The 20,555-nt window shown below is 41.9% G+C and overlaps 1 protein-coding gene across 2 annotated transcripts in view; it reads left to right on the top strand.

Annotated features, from left to right (window-relative positions):
• The window catches only part of lmbr1 (limb development membrane protein 1), a 251,981-nt gene that overhangs the window by 134,614 nt on the left and 96,812 nt on the right, over positions 1-20,555 (top strand). For both annotated transcript variants that reach the window (XM_078537206.1, XM_078537213.1), the window contains exon 9: positions 4,866-4,938. In XM_078537206.1, coding sequence (XP_078393332.1) covers positions 4,866-4,938 — 73 coding nt within the window. The remainder of the gene's footprint in view (positions 1-4,865; positions 4,939-20,555) is intronic.

Below are 20,555 nucleotides of genomic sequence, written 5' to 3'. Positions count from 1 at the left end.
TCTCTAAGGAGAATAGTCCCAACTTCTCCAACCTTTCCTCATAACTGAAGTGTCTCATCCCTGGAACCATTCTCGTAAACCCCTTCTGCACTCACTCCAATGAGTTCATATTCTTCCTATAGTGTGGTGCCCAGAACTGTACACACTACTCCAGCTAAGGTCTAACCAGTATCTTATTTAAGTTCATCAAAACCTTCCTGCCCTTATCCTCTATGCCCCTATTAATGAAACCTAAAATACTGTATGCTTTAGAAACAGCTCACTACCTATCCTGCCACCTTTAATGACTTATGTACATATACACCCAGATCTTTGTGCTCCTGCACACCCTTTAGAATAGTATCCTTTATTTTATACTGTCTCTCTACGCTCTTTGTACGAAAACGCATCACTTTATACTTCTCCACATTGAACTTCACTTGCAACCTATCTGCCCACTCCACCAATGTGTCAATATCCTTTTGAAGTTCTATACTGTTCTCCTCACAGTTAACAATTCTCCCAAGTTTTGTGTCATCTGCAAACTTTGAAATTGTCCCCTGCATTCCAAGATCCAGATCATTTATAGAGATCAGGAAAAGCAAGAGTCCCAATACTGACCCCTGGGGAAGTCCACTACAGACCTTCTTCCAGCCTGAAAAGTACCCATGAACCATTTCTCTCTGCTTCCTATGCCTTAGCCAATTTTGTATCCATGTTGCTACTGTCCCTTTTATTCCATGACCTATAACTTTCCTCACAAGTCTGTTGTGTGGCACTGTATTGAATGCTTTTTGGAAGTCCATATACACCACATCAACAGCCTTTCCCTCATTAACCATTTCTGTTACCTCTTAAAAAAGCCCCAGCAAGTTGGTTGGACACGATTTTCCTTTAACAAATCCATGCTGACTCTACTGAATCAATTCACATTTTTCCATGTGACTATTAATTCTATCCCAAATAATTGTTTCCATAAGTTTCCACACCATCAAAGTTAAACTGACTGGTCTGTAATTGCAGGGCAGACCTTTACAACCTTTTTTGAACAACGGCGTAATGTTTGCAATTCTCCAGTCCTCCGGCACCTCCCCCCGAATCCAGGGAACATGTAAAGATTATTGCTAGTGCCTCTGCAATTTCCTCTCTCACTTCTTTCAATATTCTTGGATGCATCTCATCCGGTCCTGGTGTCTTGTCAACTTTAAGTACCAACAGCTTATCCAGTACCTCCTCCTTATCAATTTTAAACCCTTCTAGTGACAGAGTTTCCTCCTGTGGCCCAAGCAGCATCTACCTCGTAGGTAAAGACAGGTGCAAAGTATTCATTTAACACCTCGGCCATGCCTCTTGCCTCTATGTGTAAATCCCCTTTTTGATCCCTAATCGGCCCCACTCCTCCTTTTACCACCCTTTTATTATTGATGTGCTCACAGAATACTTTGGGATTTCCTTTGATGTTAGCTGCCAGTCATTTTTCATAATCCCTCTTTTCTTCTCGTATTTGCTTTTTCCCTTCTGAACCTTCTGCATTCAGCTTGGTTCTCAATTGTATTTGCTACCTGATACCTGTCGTAAACACTTTTTCTTCTTTAACTTCATTTCTATTTTTTTTATTCATTCACGGGATGTAGGATTTACTGGCTAGGCCAGCATTTATTGTCCATCCCTATTTGCCCTTGAGAAGGTGGTGGTGAGCTGCCTTCTTGAACTGCTGCAGCCTGTACCTATGTGGCATAGGTACACCCACAGTGCTGTTAGGAAGAGAGTTCCAAGGTTTTGACCCAGTGACAGGGAAGGAATGGCGATGTATTTATATATTTCCAAGTCATGTTCCCCTCCAGTCGTGGCTTGGAGGGGAACATCCAGGTGGTGGTGTTCACGTCTGTCTGCTGCCCTTATCCTTCTAGATGGTAGCGGTTGTGAGTTCGGAAGGTGCTGTCGAAGGAACCTTGGTAAATTCCTGCAGTCCATCTTGTAGATGGTACACACTGCTGCCACTGTGTGTCGGTAGCGGAGGCTGTGAATGTTTGTGGATGTGGTGTCAATCAAACGGGCTGCTTTGTCCTGGACGGTGTCAAGCTTCTTGAGTATTGTGGGAGCTGCACTCATCCAGGCCAGTGGGGAGTATTCCATCATGCCCCCGACTTGTGTCTTGTAGATGGTGGACAGGTTTTGGGGACTCAGAAGGTGGGTTACTCATCGCACGATTCCGAGCCTCTGACCCGCTCTTGTAGTGACAGTATTCATCTGGCTAGTCCAGTTGAGTTTCTGGTCAATGGTAACTTTCAGAATGTTGATATCAGGGGATTCAGTGATGGTAATGCCACTGAACATCAAGGGGCGATGGTTGAATTCTCTCTTGTTGGAGGTGGTCATTGCCTGACACATGTATGGCATGAATGTTACTTGACACTTGTCAGCCCAAGCCTGGATATTGTCCACTGTCTTGCTGCATTTGGACATGGACTGCTTCAGTATCTGAGGAGTCGTGAATGGTGCTGAACATTGTGCAGTCATCAGCAAACATCCCCACTTCTGACCTTATGGTGGAAGGAAGGTCATTGATGAAGCAGCTGAAGATGGTTGGGCCGAGGACACTATCCTGCGTAACTCCAGCAGTGATGTCTTGGAGCTGAGATGACTGACCTCCATAAACCGCAACCATCTTCCTTTGTGCTAGGTATGACTCCAACCAACAGTGACTTCAGTATTGCTAGGGCTCCTTGATGTCTCGCTTGGTCAAATGCTGCCTTGATGTCAAGGGCAGTCACTCTCCCCTCACCTCGGGAGTTCAGCCCTTTTGTTCATGTTTGAACCAAGGCTGCAATGAGGCCCGAAGCTGAGTGGCCCTGGCGGAACCCAAACTGGATGTCATTGAGCAGGTTTTTGCAAAGCAAGTGCTGCTTTATAGCACTGTTGATGAACCCTTCCATTATTTTACTGATGATCGAGAGTGGAGTGATGGAGCGGTAGTTGGCTGGGTTGGATTTGTCCTGCTTTTTGCGTACAGGACATAGCTGTGCAATTTTCCACATAGCTGGGTAGATGCTAGTGTTGTAGCTGTATTGGAACACCTTAGCTAGGGATGTGGCAAGCTCTGGAGCACAAGTCTTCAGTGCTATTGCCGGAATATTGTCAGGGCCCATAGCCTTTGCAGTATCCAGTGCCTTCAGCCTTCTTGATATTACGTAGAGTGAACTGAATTGGCTGAAAACTGGCATCTGTAATGCTGGGGACCTCCGGAGGGGGCTGAGACGGATCATTCACTCGGCACTTCTGGCTGTCTGCTTTGTCATGCAGGAAGCTTTGGATTTGTTTGTCCCTTTTGAGGGAACATACCTTGACTGTGCCCAAACGATCTCCTCTTTGAAGGTAGCCCATTGTTCAGCTACTGTTTTTCCCATCAACCTTTGGTTCCAGTCTATCCAGCCCAGCTCCATTCTTGTCCCATTGAAGGCTGCTCTGTACCGGTTGATTATTCTTACTCTGGATAGACCAATATCCTTTTCCACCATCATTCTAAACCTCATGATGCAATGAGCACTGTCCCCTACATGCTCCCCTACTGTCACTTGATCCAACTCATTCCCAAGAACCAAGCCTAGCAGTGCGTTCTTTCTTGTTGGACTGGACACGTACTGCTGTAGGAAATTCTCCTGAACACAGTCTAGGAACGCTTGTCCCTCACTGCCCCTTACACTACCACTATCACAGTCTATATATGGGTAATTTTCAGAACACTGAAGGTTAGGGGAGGAGATAATGGAAACAGTAACTATAATTTTCCAATGTTCTTTAGAAATAGAACCTGAGTCAAAGGATTGCAGGATGATAAATCTGTTTAAGAAAAGGGAAAAAGAGAGGCCTGGAAATTTTAAATGAACTAATCTTACCTTAATGAATAAACTTCTAAAATCCGCAATATAGGAGGAACACTTGAAAATGGATAAATGAAGGGCATTTAGCAAAGGGCAACTATTGTTCAGAAATGTAATTGAATTTTAGGGGTAAGTCACAAAATATCCACTGTACTGCGTACAGTTTATATAATGTGGATTTCAGAAGACATTTGTTGTGGGTAGCAAGTTAGGGGCATGACAAACTGAGCAAGATTAGGTGAAATGTAGACAGACTAGCACTGTGGGGAGGACAGTAGGATCATTTGATTGCAGAGAAAAGTGAATTAACATGTTTTGAAAAACATGAACAATGAATGGAGCTATATTTCAAATAGTAAGATTCTAATCAAGTGGGACAGTAAAAATATCTGGTGACATTGAATGTAGTCAGCATGTTGGTTAGGCCACTTTTAGAATATTACATGCAGTTCTTGCCACACTTCTATAGGAAAGATAGTTAAACTATGGAAGTAGTATCATAAGATTCACTGAATGATGTCAAGTTTGAAATATTGAAACGTGTTACCTTCGATCATGGAGTGGATAAAGCACCAGCTGTTCCATCCATCCTTCATGACTATGTTTCAAAAATAGGGACGGTTTTGAGAGGATAGATAGTAAAAGCTTGTTTCTACAGTTGGCAAAATGGTAACAAGTTACAGACTCAGGATTATCAATCAAGTGAAAATTAGAGGACTTTTTTTCTTATTGAAGGGTAGAAGTATGTGACCATTAAGCAAAATCAGTTGAGAGAATTGAATGAATATTTGAAAAGGAAGAATACAAAAGTAACAAGGAAAGGACAGGCAAGTAGAATCAGAAAATCCAGTTCAAGAACCTCTAACAAAATTGGCACAAGGCCCAAACAGCCCTTCCTGTACTCAAGATACAATTATCAGCAAATCTAATTTTCTATGATTCTATTTTTTTTAAACTGCTGTCATACATTGATTTTTTTCTTTAATTGATCTGTTAAATTTTCAGATCCTGGAAGACTTGGATGAACAAATCTACTGCATCGGTCTGCAAGAAGAGGCACTTATAAGGAGGTTAAATGGTATGTGGAATCTACAGGTAATTTTGTCACATTCTGGCCTATGACTGTGGTTGGCAGAGAAGATGCAATGAGAATGCAGATGATCCATTGAGATTATAAACTGTATGAGGCTCTCAGTTTTAAGTAGCAGTCTGATTTATGTGAGAAACATTAGACTATGTGATGGGATTAATGGCTGCCATTCCAGTACAAAAGAACAGAATATACAATCAATTTCTATCACTGCCTTCATTAACAGTTAATTTTTACCCTGAGTGTTTCTCTGAAGGTTGTAAGAAAGTCTGTATCAAATTACTGCTGTTGCTATTTGTTGGCACCATAAATGATATGAGAAGTGAGGAAGGGATGGAAATATATTGTTAGGCTGTTTGTGTATGGTTGAAATAGGCCTAATTGAATATAGTTGAACTATTACTAGAAAATATTTGAGGGTTTGTGAGCAATGCTATATGTAAGAAATAGGAGCAGAAGAAGGCCATTTAGCCCCTTGAGCCAGCTCCATCGTTCAGCAAGATCATGGCTAATCTGATTATGACCATAACTCCACTTTCTTGCCTGCCCCACTTAACCCTTAACTTCCTTGTTAGTCAAAAATGTGCCTACCTCAGCCTTGAATATACTCAATGACCCAGCTTCCACTGCTTTCTGTGGAAGAGAATTCCCAAGACTAATGACCGTCTGAAAGAAGAAATTCCTCCTCCTCCTCCACCTTAAATAGGTGACTCCTTATTTTGAAACTGTGCCCCCCCTTGTTCTAGATTTCCCCCACAAGGGGAAACATCTACCCTGTTAAGTCCACTCGGAATTTTCTACGTTTCCATAAGATCACATCTCTTTCTTCTAAACTCCAATGAGTATAGTCCCAACCTGCTCAACCGTTCCTCATAAGACAAACTCTTGATCCCCGGAAGCAATGTTGTGAGCCTTCTCAGAAGTGCTTCCAATGAAAGTATGTCCCTCCTTATGTAAGGTGACCAAAACTGAACAGTGTACAGTTGGCTGTGTTCTCAACAATACCCTGTATAGTTGTAGCAAGGCATCCCTACTTTTTACTTCAGCCCCCTTGCAATGAAGGCCAACATTTTGTTTGCCTTCCAAATTACTTGCTGCACCTGCATGTTGACTTTTTGTGATTCATGTGGAAGGACACCCAGGTCCCTCGGAAAAACAGATTATCATAAAGATGAAAGTTTTTAGGTTTTCAGACTATATATTTTCAGACTATTAAGACCACTATCAGCTAGTTTTAACTCGTTGAATGTTGTCCACATTGGGTGAAGATGCAAGGTGTCTTACCTTTCCTGCCCTTGTCAGGTCTTTGAATTCCTTGCAGAACGACTCTGCTATCCTGGGGACTTATGGATGTGGCACTCGGGTCTTCTAATCTCTCCACCCATGCCTACCTCCTGACATGGAGGGGCCAGTCACTCCTGCTTTGTTTCTTGTTCAGAAGGGCGTGCAAGTCTTCTTCCAAGAAGTTATAAGTCCTATTGCTGATGATGTTCTCCTATGATTGTCATCGAAGAGAAGGGAGAATTTCTGCAGGGCAATTTAAATTAGTTATTTTTAAATATTTGGGAGTTATGTGCTGTTTACTTGCAATGCCCAAAAACGTAACAACTTCAATTTTTATGATGTCTTTAACATACTAAATCTTACCCAGCCACATACTGAAGTAAAGCATTTTGTTCAAGATTTTTGTCTTCCGCCTTAGCACCTTGAGGGCACGTTGTTTCTGTGCCAATCATGTTTAAACCCCATCGGACAAATGTGAAGTCTCATGTCCATTTTGTGCTTGAGCATGTTCAAGTCAGATTGGCAACAACTTTGAGTGTAACTTGTCAGTGGCAAAAACGGGGATGGGGCTGTCCACAATTGTGCTCCAATATTTGAGTAGGGTTCACAGAGGAAATTCCAGGACTCTGCTTCCTAAAGGAGGCTTAAAAATAGGTTGTTTTTCAGGGTGCAGAGAGCACCTTGAATGGTGTGCATGTCAATTATGCTGCCAGTCTCCCTCAAAAAGATACTAGAATAGATGAAGGGATACAGTAAACTCTCCCTGATCCTTTCACTCTGGAAGGTTTTAAGTAAAACTTCCTTGTACCAAGTGAACTACTATAACCTTCATATATTCTGGGCAAGAAAAATCTGTAGAATAAAAAGGATAGCATATTTTATATATAGTTCAAAACATAAGTGATCATCATTTCATTTATGGTAAAGAGCATGAGAGAGAGGGAAATCCTTGCAGCAATTGGGAATATTCTTGACTTGGTTTACTGGTTCTTCTCAATTAATCCTAATGGAGCCTGGAGACCTGGTTAACAGTAAATTCATAGATATTTTATACCTCTATTGAATCACTTAAAAGGAAAGCCCTCAAAACTTAAAGCACGAAGAATAGGCAATAAAATGTGACTTTGCCAGTGTTGAAAACAAATTGGGGGAAAAAAAATGACCTTTTTAAAAATAAATGTAAGTGTAGCTTACTCTGTAGCAAACTTTGTTGGCCTGTATATGCAAAATTAGTAGTGTATGTATTTTCAGTTGATAACTTATTTTTGTACTTGTTTGTTACACAAAAGATTAGCTGATAAATGTTAAACTTTGGATGGGTTCATGCACTATGTGTGCTGTGCACGTCCTCCACGTATAGATATATAAAAGACATTGTGAAGCTTTTAGCAGGCTTGTTAAATTTTCCATTATATTCAACTTGTATGTTACAATCCTGGTGCAATCACTGGGTTAAGGCCAAGATACTTTATTCTGAAGTCATGCAAGTAAATGATGTACTGATGCGTAGTGAATACTTTCTGTTTAAAGCAAAATGAAAACACAAGATCTAAGAACTGATGGTAATTAAATTTAGCCTCTTTAGAATCTTAGATTGATTTTGATTTTTCACCAGGCAAATGAAGATCAACTGATTTTTCATAGCTTTGAAAATGTAAGAAGTAATTATAATGTAGTACTTATCAGTGGATGATTGATGTTTGCTGGCCACTGGTGGGGTCATTTGAAAAGTTTGTTCAAGAAAATTTCAGGATGCCTTGTTTTATATACCTGAGAAGGCATAATATCAGTGCAAGCCTTTATTTCATCAAGGTGAAGATTAACAGCTGGGAGGGAGAGCAATGTTTCTACACTTTGTACCCACCCTCAAGTATTTTTATGTGAAACATAATATGAATATGAGCCCTGAAAGTCTAATCAAATTTCTCCCCACATCATTTTCAGCAGCATGCACAAGCAAATGGAAGCTCTGCACTCTTAATAATTAAATATATGGAGAAAGAGCTGAGATTTAATTTTATTTTAACTCATATAAATTTACCTACAATCACCTCCATCTGCCAAAACTTTCCAGGAAACTTTTAAACACCAGCACAGTACGATTGTTGATCTAATTGGTATGTTTTTAAGCTATCTATGAAGCATGTATTTATAGAAATGAAATTTATAATTGATCAGAATGTTTCTCCATTCTGGAGAAAGCTGTTAAATCTTTTCTGACAATGGCTTTCAACCATGTTTGATCTTAAAGTATGTGTAAAGCATCAACAGACAAAGTTTAATTGCACTGAGGAGACAAAAAAGGGAAAATCTGATTTCATCCAACTTGAGCTGTGATGAGCAACACCCTCTGTATAATGCCTGTTTCATATCTTTCCTATTACTGGAGAATGGATTAAGATGGATTAAGATGAGCTAAATGAGGATAGGGAAAAAAGTACTGCAATATATATCAAATATTTGTATTCTAGGTGAAGCCTCAGGAACCTGTAAAAAAATCGATGACCCGTGCATAAAATGCCCCTTTAATTTCATTCACTTTAGAGTACAGACTTTTTGATTTCAATGTGTGCTGCCATCACTGTGTATAGACAAGCTCCCAGAGCTAGAGAGAGGGAACTAGGAAGCAGCTACAGATAATATCCCAGACAGAACCATTCCCGGGTATGTCCTGTCCCTTTGGCAGGATAGACCCGCCAGAAGTGGCGACATAGTGAAACACAGTTGGGAGGGGTTGCCCTGGGAGAGTCCTCAACATTAACTCCGGACCCCATGACATCTCTTGGCATTAGGTCAAACATTGCCAAGGAAACCTCTCCTGCTGAATACCACCCATTGAGCAGCCCCCCCGCCAACCACACCCCTCCACCTTAGCTGATGAATCAGTACTCTTCCATGTTTCTCCCCATATCACTTTTAGCAGCATGCACAAAGCACATGAGAACTCTGCACTTTAAGAATTAAATATACCAGTTGGAAGGAACACCAAGGGTGGCAAGGGCACATTCATGTAGTATTGGTGGGGAATTTCAATGTCTGTCATCAAAAGTGCCTTGGTAGCACCTCGACTGATTGAGCTGGCCATGCTCTGAAGGGCATAGCTGCTAGACTGGGCCTGCAGAAGGTGGTGAGGGAACCAACAAGATGGAAAAACCTACTTGACCTTGTTCTCGCCAATCTACCTGTCAGAGATGCACCTGTCCATGACAGTATTGGTAGGAGTGACCGCCGCACAGACCTTGTGGAGATGAAGTCTCGTATTCACATTGAGGATATCCTCCATCGTGTTGTGTACTAAATGGGATAGATTCTGGACAGATCTGACAACCCAAAACTGGGCATCCATGAGGCACTGTGGGTCATCAGCAACAGAATTGTATTCAACGACCATCTTTAACCTCATGGCTGGGCTTATCCCCCACTCCGCCATTACCATCAAGCCAGGGAATCAACCCTGGTTCAATGAAGAGTGCAGGAGGGCATGCCAGGAGCAGCATCAGGCATACCTAAAAATGAGGTGTCAAACTGGTGAAGCTACAACACACGACTACTTGCATGCCAAACAGCATAAGTAGCATACAGTAGACAGAGCTTAGCGATCCCAAAAGCAAAGGATCAGATCCAAGCTCTGCAGCCCTGCCACATCCAGTCTTGAATAGTGGTGACCAATGAACAACTAACTGGAGGACAAGACTTCATAAATATCCCCAACCTCAATGATGGTGGAGACGAGCACATCAGAGCAAAAGAGAACGCTGAAGCATTTGCAACCATCTTCAGCCAGAAGTGCTGAGTGAATGATCCATCTGATCCTCCTCCTGAGGTACCCAGTATCACAGATGCCAATCTTCAGCTAATTTGATTCACTTCATGTGATACCAAGAAATGGGTGAAGCCACTGGATATTCAAAGGCAATGGGCCCTGACAACATACTGGCAGTAGTACTGAAGAATTGAGCTCCTGAAATAGCTGTGCCCCTAGCCAAGCTGTTCCAATACAGCTACAACACTGGCATCTACCCGGCAATGTGGAAAATTGCCTGGCTATGTCCTGTCTACCAAAAGCAGGACAAATCCAACTTGGCCAATTACCGCCCCATCAATCTACTCTTGATCATCTGCAAAGTGTTAGAAAATGTCATTGACACTGCTGCCACACAGCACCATTCTACGATTCCAAGATAATACTAGTGAGAGTAGATTAATTCTTTCACCAGAGTGTGCTGCAGTGCCATCCTGTGACAATGAATCGTGTATTGAGACGATCGTTTCCCCCTCTTTTTGAAGCCTCAATCAGTGGCCTGAACTTTTACAACATGATAAACAATAAGCTGCGGTGACTTGTTCCTATGCTTGTGAGACATGCATAACATTTCTGACAATTTCAGTGTATGTTCAATAGGTCGGACAATAATGTGATTTATCCTGTATGATAGACGTCTCTAATTACAAGCATAGTTTTTTTCTCCTGCCTATAGCTATCGGTTCTCCCAGAGTTCAAGAGGCACTGGGTGTGGTGGGATCAAAAACACTTACTTGATCAAAGACATTTAATTTTCATTACCTATTCAATGAAGATGAAAGGTTGTTGTATTTGATGCCAGTTACAGTGTAAGGAGTGAACTAATTGGTGTCGATCTGCCAGTTGCCCGGGGGGTGTCAGCAATCTAACCACTTGGACGCTTTCCTTTGAGCAACTGAATCTGTGTCTCAGAACTAGGGAGATAACAAAATTAAACTGTTAAGTGATTTTAAATGAAATGTTCAGTGGTTTCAATTGTGAGCATTAAATATCTGAACAAGTCCAAGCAAGTGAAATTGACAAATTTGTTGGTTGACTGCATTACTGACATTTGAGTTTGCAGCATGTTTGAAAACGATTGGTAATATCTGACGTGGGGGATAGTTAGACTTGGCTTATATTATAACCTCAGGAAGTTGTGAATTCTAGCACAGATTGAATTTATTTTAATCCCTGCCAGCACCAGTCACCTAGTTTTTTCAATAAGTGATGATATGTGCTTTGATGAAAGCTTACCACAAGATTTTATACTTTTCACCTTCCCTCAACTATCATTCATGGAATTGGATTCTTTCAAGAGATCTCATTAGTTTAGGGAAAACAATTGGAGACTGGTCAGCTGTAAAATTTGGTTGTGTAGCTCCTTTTTTTTCAGGGTGTAGTTTAATCTGCTTTGTCCAGACCTCTCACGCCATGTGCACGTATTTCTGGTTTGGGTCATGTTAGGCACCATAATGGTGAAGTCATTAGAGCATACACCCGAAGGATGCGGAGTAATGGATCAGTCAGTCAACTTGCACACTGATTTGATCACTCTGGTGATGCCATTTTTAACTTCAGTGCTCCAGCTAACTCCCTTTCTTCACTTTGCACGATATAGCAGGAAAGGCTGTCTCTCTCCACCCCAGCCTGATCAGTACTATTCAAAGGAACCATCAACTACTTTCAGTTTGGTTGCCAAGTGATTTTTACTGGCTATTGTTGAGTTAGTAGAAGTGTTTCATTTGTACTGCTTTTTAAAGCCGGCGAAGCCTGTAGGGAGTCGTGTGGTACATGGTGAAGGCCTGGGTTCTCACTTTAAGTGTTTTGTTCAGACCACTTGCTCCCATCTATCCCTCTTGTCCTGCAACATGAAAAGAGAAAGAGCAGAGGCAACACTTGGGGAAAATTTCTCAAAGTGGAAGGAGGGAGAGAAGGGCTCTCAGCAGGAGGCCATCTCCACCCAGGGTTGTTGGAGAGCATTTCTCTGACCTCAGCCATAGCAGGAACAGTGTGCATGACATCTCCGATTCACAAAGGAGGTGTTCACTGAAATCTGTCACCTTACAGGTAGAGCTGCAGCATCAGAGCAGAGTGAGGGCAGTGATGCCAGTGGCTGTGAAGGTGATCCTGGCCACAAACACCTTGGTGTTGGGCTTCTTCTATGCTGGGTAAGGAGATACCTTGACCATCTCACAGTTCACCATCCCCTGCTGTATACAATGCATTTTATGCGAATGGAAGGGAACACATTGGCTTCTCTATTTCCAGAGGGAAGCAGGCAGAATGTGCAAAGTGCACACAAGTTCACCAGGATAGCAGGCTTCTCCAAGGTGCAGGGTGACATTGACTGCAGACACATTGCTTTGCGAGCACTGCATGTAAATTCAGGAGTGTACTTCAACTACAAGGAGCTTTGCTCCCTCAGTGTGTAGTTGGTGTGCACCCATGCACAGAGCATCGTACAGGTCATTGCCCAGTATCCTGGCAGCAGTGGTTATGCCTTTATTCAGCACCAGTCTGCTGTACCATCACCATTTGAGCCACCTTAAGAGACCAGACATGACTACTGGGCAACAAAGGCCATCCACTGAGTCCCTCACTCATCATTCTGGTGTGCAACCGAACCAACATGCCGCCATGGATGTGACGAGAGCTATGCTGCCACAGGAAATGTCATCAAAACAGACCATTGGGCTTAAGAAATACTCTTGCTGCATGGACTACTATAGATGAGCCTTGCAGTGCTCTACAGAACATGTATCACAACTTGTCGTGGTCTGCTGCATTCTGCACACCTTTGGCATCAGGTAATGGTGAGCAGCTGAAGAGGAAGAGGAGGAGGAGGAAATAACCAACACATCCCCATTCTGTCCTGTTATCCATGATTTGACTCATCTGACCGCAGTATCAGTGAACACAACCTCAATTCCTTATTCAGCAACAATCCCACACCTTTCCATACCTTTGTTACAAAGCATTATAGCATTCTCTTGACCACAATGCTAAACTAAAAGCCACCAGAAAACAAATATTCCAAACCAACCTTCTCAAGCAAACCATCCAACCTTCTGTACAAAATCAACTAATTACCCATGTGCATTTCTTTAGTGCCTACCTTCCATGTGCCTTTTCCTGTCCTAGTGTTCCTACGCAGTGGCACCCCAGTGGCTGAGTGGCTGCAGCATGGCTGGTGGTGGGCTGCTGTTCCATGGCAGTAAGTACATGCAGCCGTACCTGTCTCCTGCCAGTTAGGCATGCAGTAGTGCCAAGTGTGTGAGGGTGAGATAGAGCTATGAATGCATAAGTCATGATTGACAAGAGGTTGTTGGTAGGTGAGTGAAAGGGGTGGTGTGGTGAATTGTGCAGTCTGAGACTAGGGGTTCAGGTGTAAGGATACGGCTTTTGAAGATGGATTCACTGACCTTGACCACTTGTGTGAGACCTTTGACCATCTTGTGACACTGCATCCAGGCCCTCAGGGCTACAGCGCTTGCATAGATGGCAATGGATATCTGCTCCCATTACTTTTTGAAAGTTTGTCTGAAGGCCTCCTGGCACCCTGTGAGTAGAGGACATCCCTCCTTCTGCACCAAGACCTCTAGTGCAGCATCTGACAGCCTTGGAGCACGCAGTTTTCCCTGTTGTACAGTTAGTCAGTCTGGCAGATCAGCCTCTCTTCCCTAGCCATTTCAAGTACCTACTGCAGCTAGAATGCAACTATTCCTTAAGAGGTGCAGGCTGGCTTTACGTATTGGTACTAATCTTACATAAACCTGGGCCCCCTTTTGAACTGGGCAGGCACTCCTCAACAGCATGTTTAGCACTTGCCTGCATGCAACTGTCATGTAAATGAGCGTTGCCTGCATCAGAAGAAACAAGTGCCGGTTAATCATGCAGCATAATCCTCATGACCATTTTGGGGGCTATCCAATTTTGTCCCTTGAGTCTTCTTTGGACCAGACATTTGGCCCTAAAATGAGTAGTGCATAGCATTTTCTTAAAGTTATAGTGCCCTTTGTAATTGTGTTCCAATAAGGTGGTCAGCAACAGCTTGCATTTATATAAGTTATTGAATGTTGCAAGACATCTCAATCTGAGCCAAAGAAGGAGCTATCAGGACAAATTATGAAAAGCATGGTCAAAAAGTTAGGTTTTAAGGAGCGTTTTGATGGAGGAGAGAGAAATAGAAAAACAGGGGGATTTAGGGAGGGAATTCCAGAGCTTAGGCCCAGGCAGCTAAAAAGCATGGCTGCCAATCGATGTTGCAACAATGAAAATCAGGGGCGCATAAGACACCACAATTAGAGGAGTGCAGATCTCTTGAAGGATTCTAGCGCTGGAGGAGATTACAGAGTTAGGGAGGGGTGAGGCCATGGAGGAATTAAAAACTGGGGTGAGAATTTCTAATTTGAGATATTGTCAGTGTAGATGAGCAGGAGTGATAGGTAAACAGGACTTGACGTGAGCTAAGATATGGGCAGCAGAGATTTGGATGAGTGCAAGTTTATATAGGATGAAAGGTAGTAGGCCAGCTGCATGAACATTGGAATGGTCAAAGGATTGGGTGAGGGTTTCAGCGGCAGATGGGTTAAGGCAGGGGTAGAGTTAGAAGATGTGTCATAGGTAGAAGTTAAGATCTTGGTCATGAGCCAAATATATGGTTGGAAGCTCATCTCAGGGTTGAGCACGACACCAAGATTACGAGCGACCTGGTTCAGCTTCAGATAGTTGCAGGGGAGAGGCAGGCATCGGAGTTTGTGTTGGGGATCAAACACAATGTCTTCGGTCTTCCCAGAGGAAATTTCCTGCTTATAACACTGGATGTCAGACAAGAAGTGTGACACGGGAAGGGTCAAGATGGTAAAATATTGCTGAATGTCATCAGAGTACATGTGGAACTTATGTTTTTGGATGAGGGACAGCCTGCAGATGAAAAATAGAAGGGATGCAAGGATAAATCCTTGAGGAATTCCAAAAGTAACGGTATGAAAATGGAAAGAGAAGCCATTGCAGGTGATTCTCTGGCTATGACTGGATCGGTAAGAATGTAACCAGGGGAGTGCCATTCCACCCACCTGGGCAACAGATAGACATAACATGAGGATGGTCTGGCCAATGATATCAGCCCAGTAACTATGTTAGCTGTTTTATAATGGGATGAGACCACTGTGGTTTCTACCATTCCCCCGCAACTGCATTGTGTTTATTTGAGTTAAGAAAAAAATGGTACTCAGCTGTTAAAATTCATTTATCTTAATCATTGCCTTTTCAGTTCTGTAAAGTATGTGGTTCTATATCAAAAATAGAAAAATCATACCTCTGAATTTTAGAATGCCGCATGAAGTTAGTTGTAAAAACAAATGTACCAATAGGATTAGCCTACCCATCCAACAGTAGTAATCTGTCAATTTTGGTATCCTTAGTCATAATCAAGCATACTATATGATGATTTCTCTCATTGCAATTGCCAAATTATGGGCAGTTTTATGTTATGGGCTTGAGGCCAGTTGGTACTGGGTTGAAACTACCCAAGCTGACTTGAGTGGACCTTTATAGCTGACAGAGGGAAGAGACTCTAATCCCATAATTTGGCTTGGATTCAACCCCAGATCCTATTGATGAGGAACAGTGTGTTAATTCACTGCACATTTAGGACAGCCTGTAAGTAAGGAGCGGAGATGTTTGTGCGTATTTCCAGTATACAGCTATCTCTTGTGGTTCACTGTCTTCTGTAATTTGTATAAGTACTTAAAATAAATAGCTATTTCTCCAGTACATTACTTGTAAGATGTGACTTGTGCTACAGCACTTTAGAATAATAAAAATTATTATTAGCTATTATTCACAGTGAACAATGAAGCATTGTTATTGTGGCTATTTTATCAGGAAAGCCATCCAGCTAAACACACTGGCTCAAATTCAGAAAAATAATTTAGTTCCTAAAAATAGTTGTGAAGTCTTGTGCACTCTGTTGGGTGTGTAAAATGGCATTCATCCTTTTCAACTGAAGAAGCAAACCATGAATGAGAGACTTATTTTGTAATCTCCAAATAAGATGAAGTTACCTCTGTCTATTGTGGATGTAAGATAATTCAAGAATTTTCCTCCCAAAAATGAGAATTTAAACTGTCGCACCAATTTAAATTATTCAGGCACTCCATACATAAGGCTTTCAGTCCGATTGCTTCATAATTCCCATTAAGTATTTTAAGACTTTGAATTTGTCACATTTCGTATAGTTACAGTAAGCAAAAAAAGTTTTTCAACAGCTATTCAGTTATGTGTTATCCCACAAATTATTACCACTAAGAAATAACTCTAAGATTCAACCCTGCGCAGTATGCATTTACACTTAGGAGAGCCCCCATTGATTAAGTCGTTTTTTGTAAATGTTTTTACCTCAGTTGGGGTGCATAAGATATGTTAGTGAAATAATATGAAGATGTCAATTCACATGATCATAAGAAAAAGGAGCAGGAGTAGGCCATTCAGCCCATCATGACTAATCTGATTGCGGCCTTAACTTCACTTTCCTGCCTGACCCCCAGAACCCTTGACTCCCTTGTAGATCAAAAATCTGTCTAACTCAGCCTTGAATATATTCAACGACCCAGCCTCCACTGTTCTCTGTGTGAGAGAATTCCAATTCTAAAGACTTGCTGAGAAGAAATTTTTCCCCACCTTAAATGGGAGACCCCTTATTTTTAAACTGTGCCCCCATTTCTAGATTCCTTAATGACAGAAACATCCTCCAATGAGTATGGGCCTAAACCTGCTGAACCTTTCCTCATAAGACAACCCGTTCATCCAGGAATCAGTCTACTGAACCTTCTTTGAACTGCTTCCAATGCAAGTATGATAAGTAGCAAGTAACATTCGTGTCACACAAGTGCTAGGCAGTGACTATCTCCAACAAGAGAGAATTCAACCATCTCCCCATGATATTCAATGTCATTGCCATCACTGAACCCCCCACTGTCAACATCCTGGAGGTTACCATTAACCAGAAACTGAACTGGAGCAGCAACAATAATAGTGTGGCTACAAGATCAGGTCAGAGGCTGGGAATTCTGCAGAGTGTAACTCCCCACCTCCACCGCCCCAAAGCCTGCCCACCTCATGTCCAAGGAATAAGTCAGGAGTGTGATGGAATACTCTCTGTTTGCCTGGATGAGTGCAGCTCCAACAACACTCAAGAAGCTCAACATCATCCAGGATAAACCAGCCTGCTTGATTGGCACCCCATCCACTTCCTCCATCACTGATGCACAGTGGCAGCAGTGTGTACCATCTGCAAGATGCACTGCAGTAACTCACCAGGCATCCTTCGACAGCACCTTCAAACCCTTGATCTCTACCACCTAGAAGGACAAGGGCAGTAGATGCATGGGAACACCACCACTTGGAAGCTCCCCTCCAAGCCCCACACCATCCTGACTTGAAACTATATCAGTGTTCTTTCACTGTCGCTGGGTCAAAATCCTGGAGCTCCCTTCCTAAGAGCACTGTGGGTGTACATGGACACCATATGGACTGTAGTGGTTCAAGAAGTCAGCTCACCACCTTCTTAAGGGCAGTTAGGGATGGGCAATAAAAATACTGGCCTAGCCAGCAACGTCCAAGTCCTGTGAAAGAATAAAAGAAACCCTCTTTAAATAAGGTGACCAAAATTGTACACAGTACTCTACATACTCACAAGTCCTACATAGTTGTAGCAAGACTTCCCTACTTGAATGCTCTATCCCACTCGCAATAAAGACCAATATTCCACTTGCCTTCCTAATTATTTGCTGTACCTGCATGCTAACATTTTGTGATTCATGTACAAGAAGATCTAGATTCCTCTATACTGCAGCATTATGTAGTCTCTCTCGATTTGAATAATCTTCTTCTTCTAATCTTCCTGCTAAAATGGATAGCCTCACATCTGCCCAAATTATACTCCCATCTGCCAATTTATTTTTGAATAAAGCGACAGGTACTGTACACAGAACTCCAGATATGGTCTCCTGTACAACTGAAGCATAACTGCCCTACTTTTGTAATCAATTCCCCTCACAATTAATGATAACACTCTATTAGCTTTCTTAGTTACTTGCTGTACCTTTTATGATTCATGCACTAGGACACCCAGATCCCTCTGAATCTCAAAGCTCTGCAATTTCTCACCATTTAGATAATCATCTTTTTCATTCTTACTGCCAAAATGAACGATTTCACATTTGCCTACATTATACTCCATTTGCCAGATCTTTGCCCACAAACTTAACCTATCTATGTCACTTTGTAGCTTCTTTACGTCCTCTTCACAATTTACTTTCCTACCTATTTTGTGTCGTCAGCAACTTTAGCAACCATTCTTTCGGTCCCTTCATCTTTTATATAAATTGTAAAAAGTTGAGGCCCCAGCACTGATCCCTATGGCACACCACTTGTCACATCCTGCCAACCAGAAAAAGACCCATTTATGCCAACTTTCTGCTTCCTGCTTGTAACAACCCAGCCAATCTTCTATCCATGCTGGTATGTTACCCCCTAAACCATGAGCTTTTATTTTCTGCAATAACTTTGATGTGGCCCTTTATCGAATGCCTTCTAGAAATGTTCCCATTATCCATAGCACATGCGACTCCTTCAAAGAACTCCAATAAATTGGTTAAACATGTTTTCCCTTTTACAAAACCATGTTGATTCTGCCTGATTGCCTTGAATTTTTCTAAATGTCCTGCTTTAACATCTTTAATAATAGCTTCTAACATTTTCCCGATGACAGATGTTAGGCTAACTGGCCTATAGTTTCCTCATTTAAAATTTCCTGCTTTCTGTTTCTCTCCTCTTTTGAATCTGCTGGTACCTGTCTAGAATCTAGGGAATTATGGAAGATAGCAACCAATGCACCCACTTCCTTTAAGACCCTAGGGCCAGGGGACTTGTCAGCCTTTAGTCCCATTACTTTTCCTTTTTTACTCCTTCTTTTAGTTATCGTGATTGTTTTAAGTTCCACCCTCTTTGCCCCCTGCTTTTCTTCTTTTCTTGGAATGTTTTTGTCTGCTACTGTGAAGACGTGTACAAAATACTTGATCAAAGTCTTCTTGTTTTCCACTGCTAATTTGCTAATTCCCTGGTCTTGCTTTCTAAGTAACTAAAGGCTCATTTTCACTACCCTTTTCCTTTTTATATAATTGTAGAAACTTTCACTCTGTTTTTATATTTCTCACTAGTTTTCTCTCATAGTCCAATTTCCTCCTCTTTATTTTTTAAGTCATCCTTTGCTGGTTTCTAAAATTTTCCCAATCATCAGGCCTACCACTTTTTTTGCAACATTGTACTTTTTTTCTTTCAATTTCATTACCATCCTTAACTTCTTAGTTAGCCATGGATGATGGACCCTTCCCAGAGTCTCAATGCAATATATGTTTGTTGAGAGTGATGAAATATCTTGTTAATTTGATTCATCCAATCTATATAAAGATTAAAACCTCCCATGATTATTGCTGTACCTTTCTACAAGCCCTCATTATTTCTTGATTTTTAATCTATCCTACAGTGGAGCTACTGTGAGGGGGTCTGTAAACTATTCACACCAGTGACTTCTACCCTTTACTATTTCTTATCTCTACTGAAACTGATTCTACATTTTGATACGCCAAGTTGAGATCATTTCTCAGTATACTGATGTCATCCTTTATTAACAGAGCAACTCCCATCTTTTTCGTTTCTTCCTGTCATTTTGAAATGTTAAATACCCTTGAATATTCATACCCCAGCCTGGTCACTTTGCAACCTTTCTCTGTAAAGCTATGGGATCATACCTGGACTAGGCGGTGGTATAGTGGTGTTGTCACTGGACTAGTATTCCTTGAACCGGGTTCAAATCCCACCACGGCAGATGGTGAAACTTGAATTCAATAAAAATCTGGAAATAAAAGTTTAATGATGACCATAAAACCATTGCCAATTGTTGTAAAAACTCATCTGGTTCACTAATGTCCTTTAGGGAAGGAAATCTGCTGTCCTTACCTGGTCTGGCCTACATGTGACTCCAGACCCACAGCAATGTGGTTGACTCTTAAATGCCCCTGAACAAGGGCAATTAGGGATGGGCAGTACGCCCACATCCCATGACTGAATATATTGAAAAATGCATAATTATTTCTATTTGTGCGATCAATTCATCCATCTTGTTACAAAAGCTGTGTGCATTGAGATAAATCTCAATTCTGTCTTTTTACAAATTTTCCCAACTCTGACCTTATTTGCTGCTGCACTCTTATGTTTGTATGCTTTGTCCCTCCCTATCACAGGTAATAATAATCAGAGTGTATTGCTTCCCTGTATTGTTGCTTTGTCATTTTTCAAATCTTCCCTCACGTGAACCCTCCCCCAATTATTGATCTTAAAGCCCTCTCTGCAGTGCTAGTTACACGATTCTCCAGGATACTGGCCCCAGCCCAGTTCAGGTGAAGCCTGCCCCACCAATGGTGCAGCTCCCTCTTTTCCCAGTACTGGTGCCAGTGCCCCATGAATCAAAACCCAT

Source organism: Cetorhinus maximus, chromosome 3 (genome assembly GCF_964194155.1).
Source record: "Cetorhinus maximus chromosome 3, sCetMax3.hap1.1, whole genome shotgun sequence".
NCBI classification, from domain to species: domain Eukaryota; kingdom Metazoa; phylum Chordata; class Chondrichthyes; order Lamniformes; family Cetorhinidae; genus Cetorhinus; species Cetorhinus maximus.
This window is presented reverse-complemented; position numbering and strand designations above follow the sequence as displayed.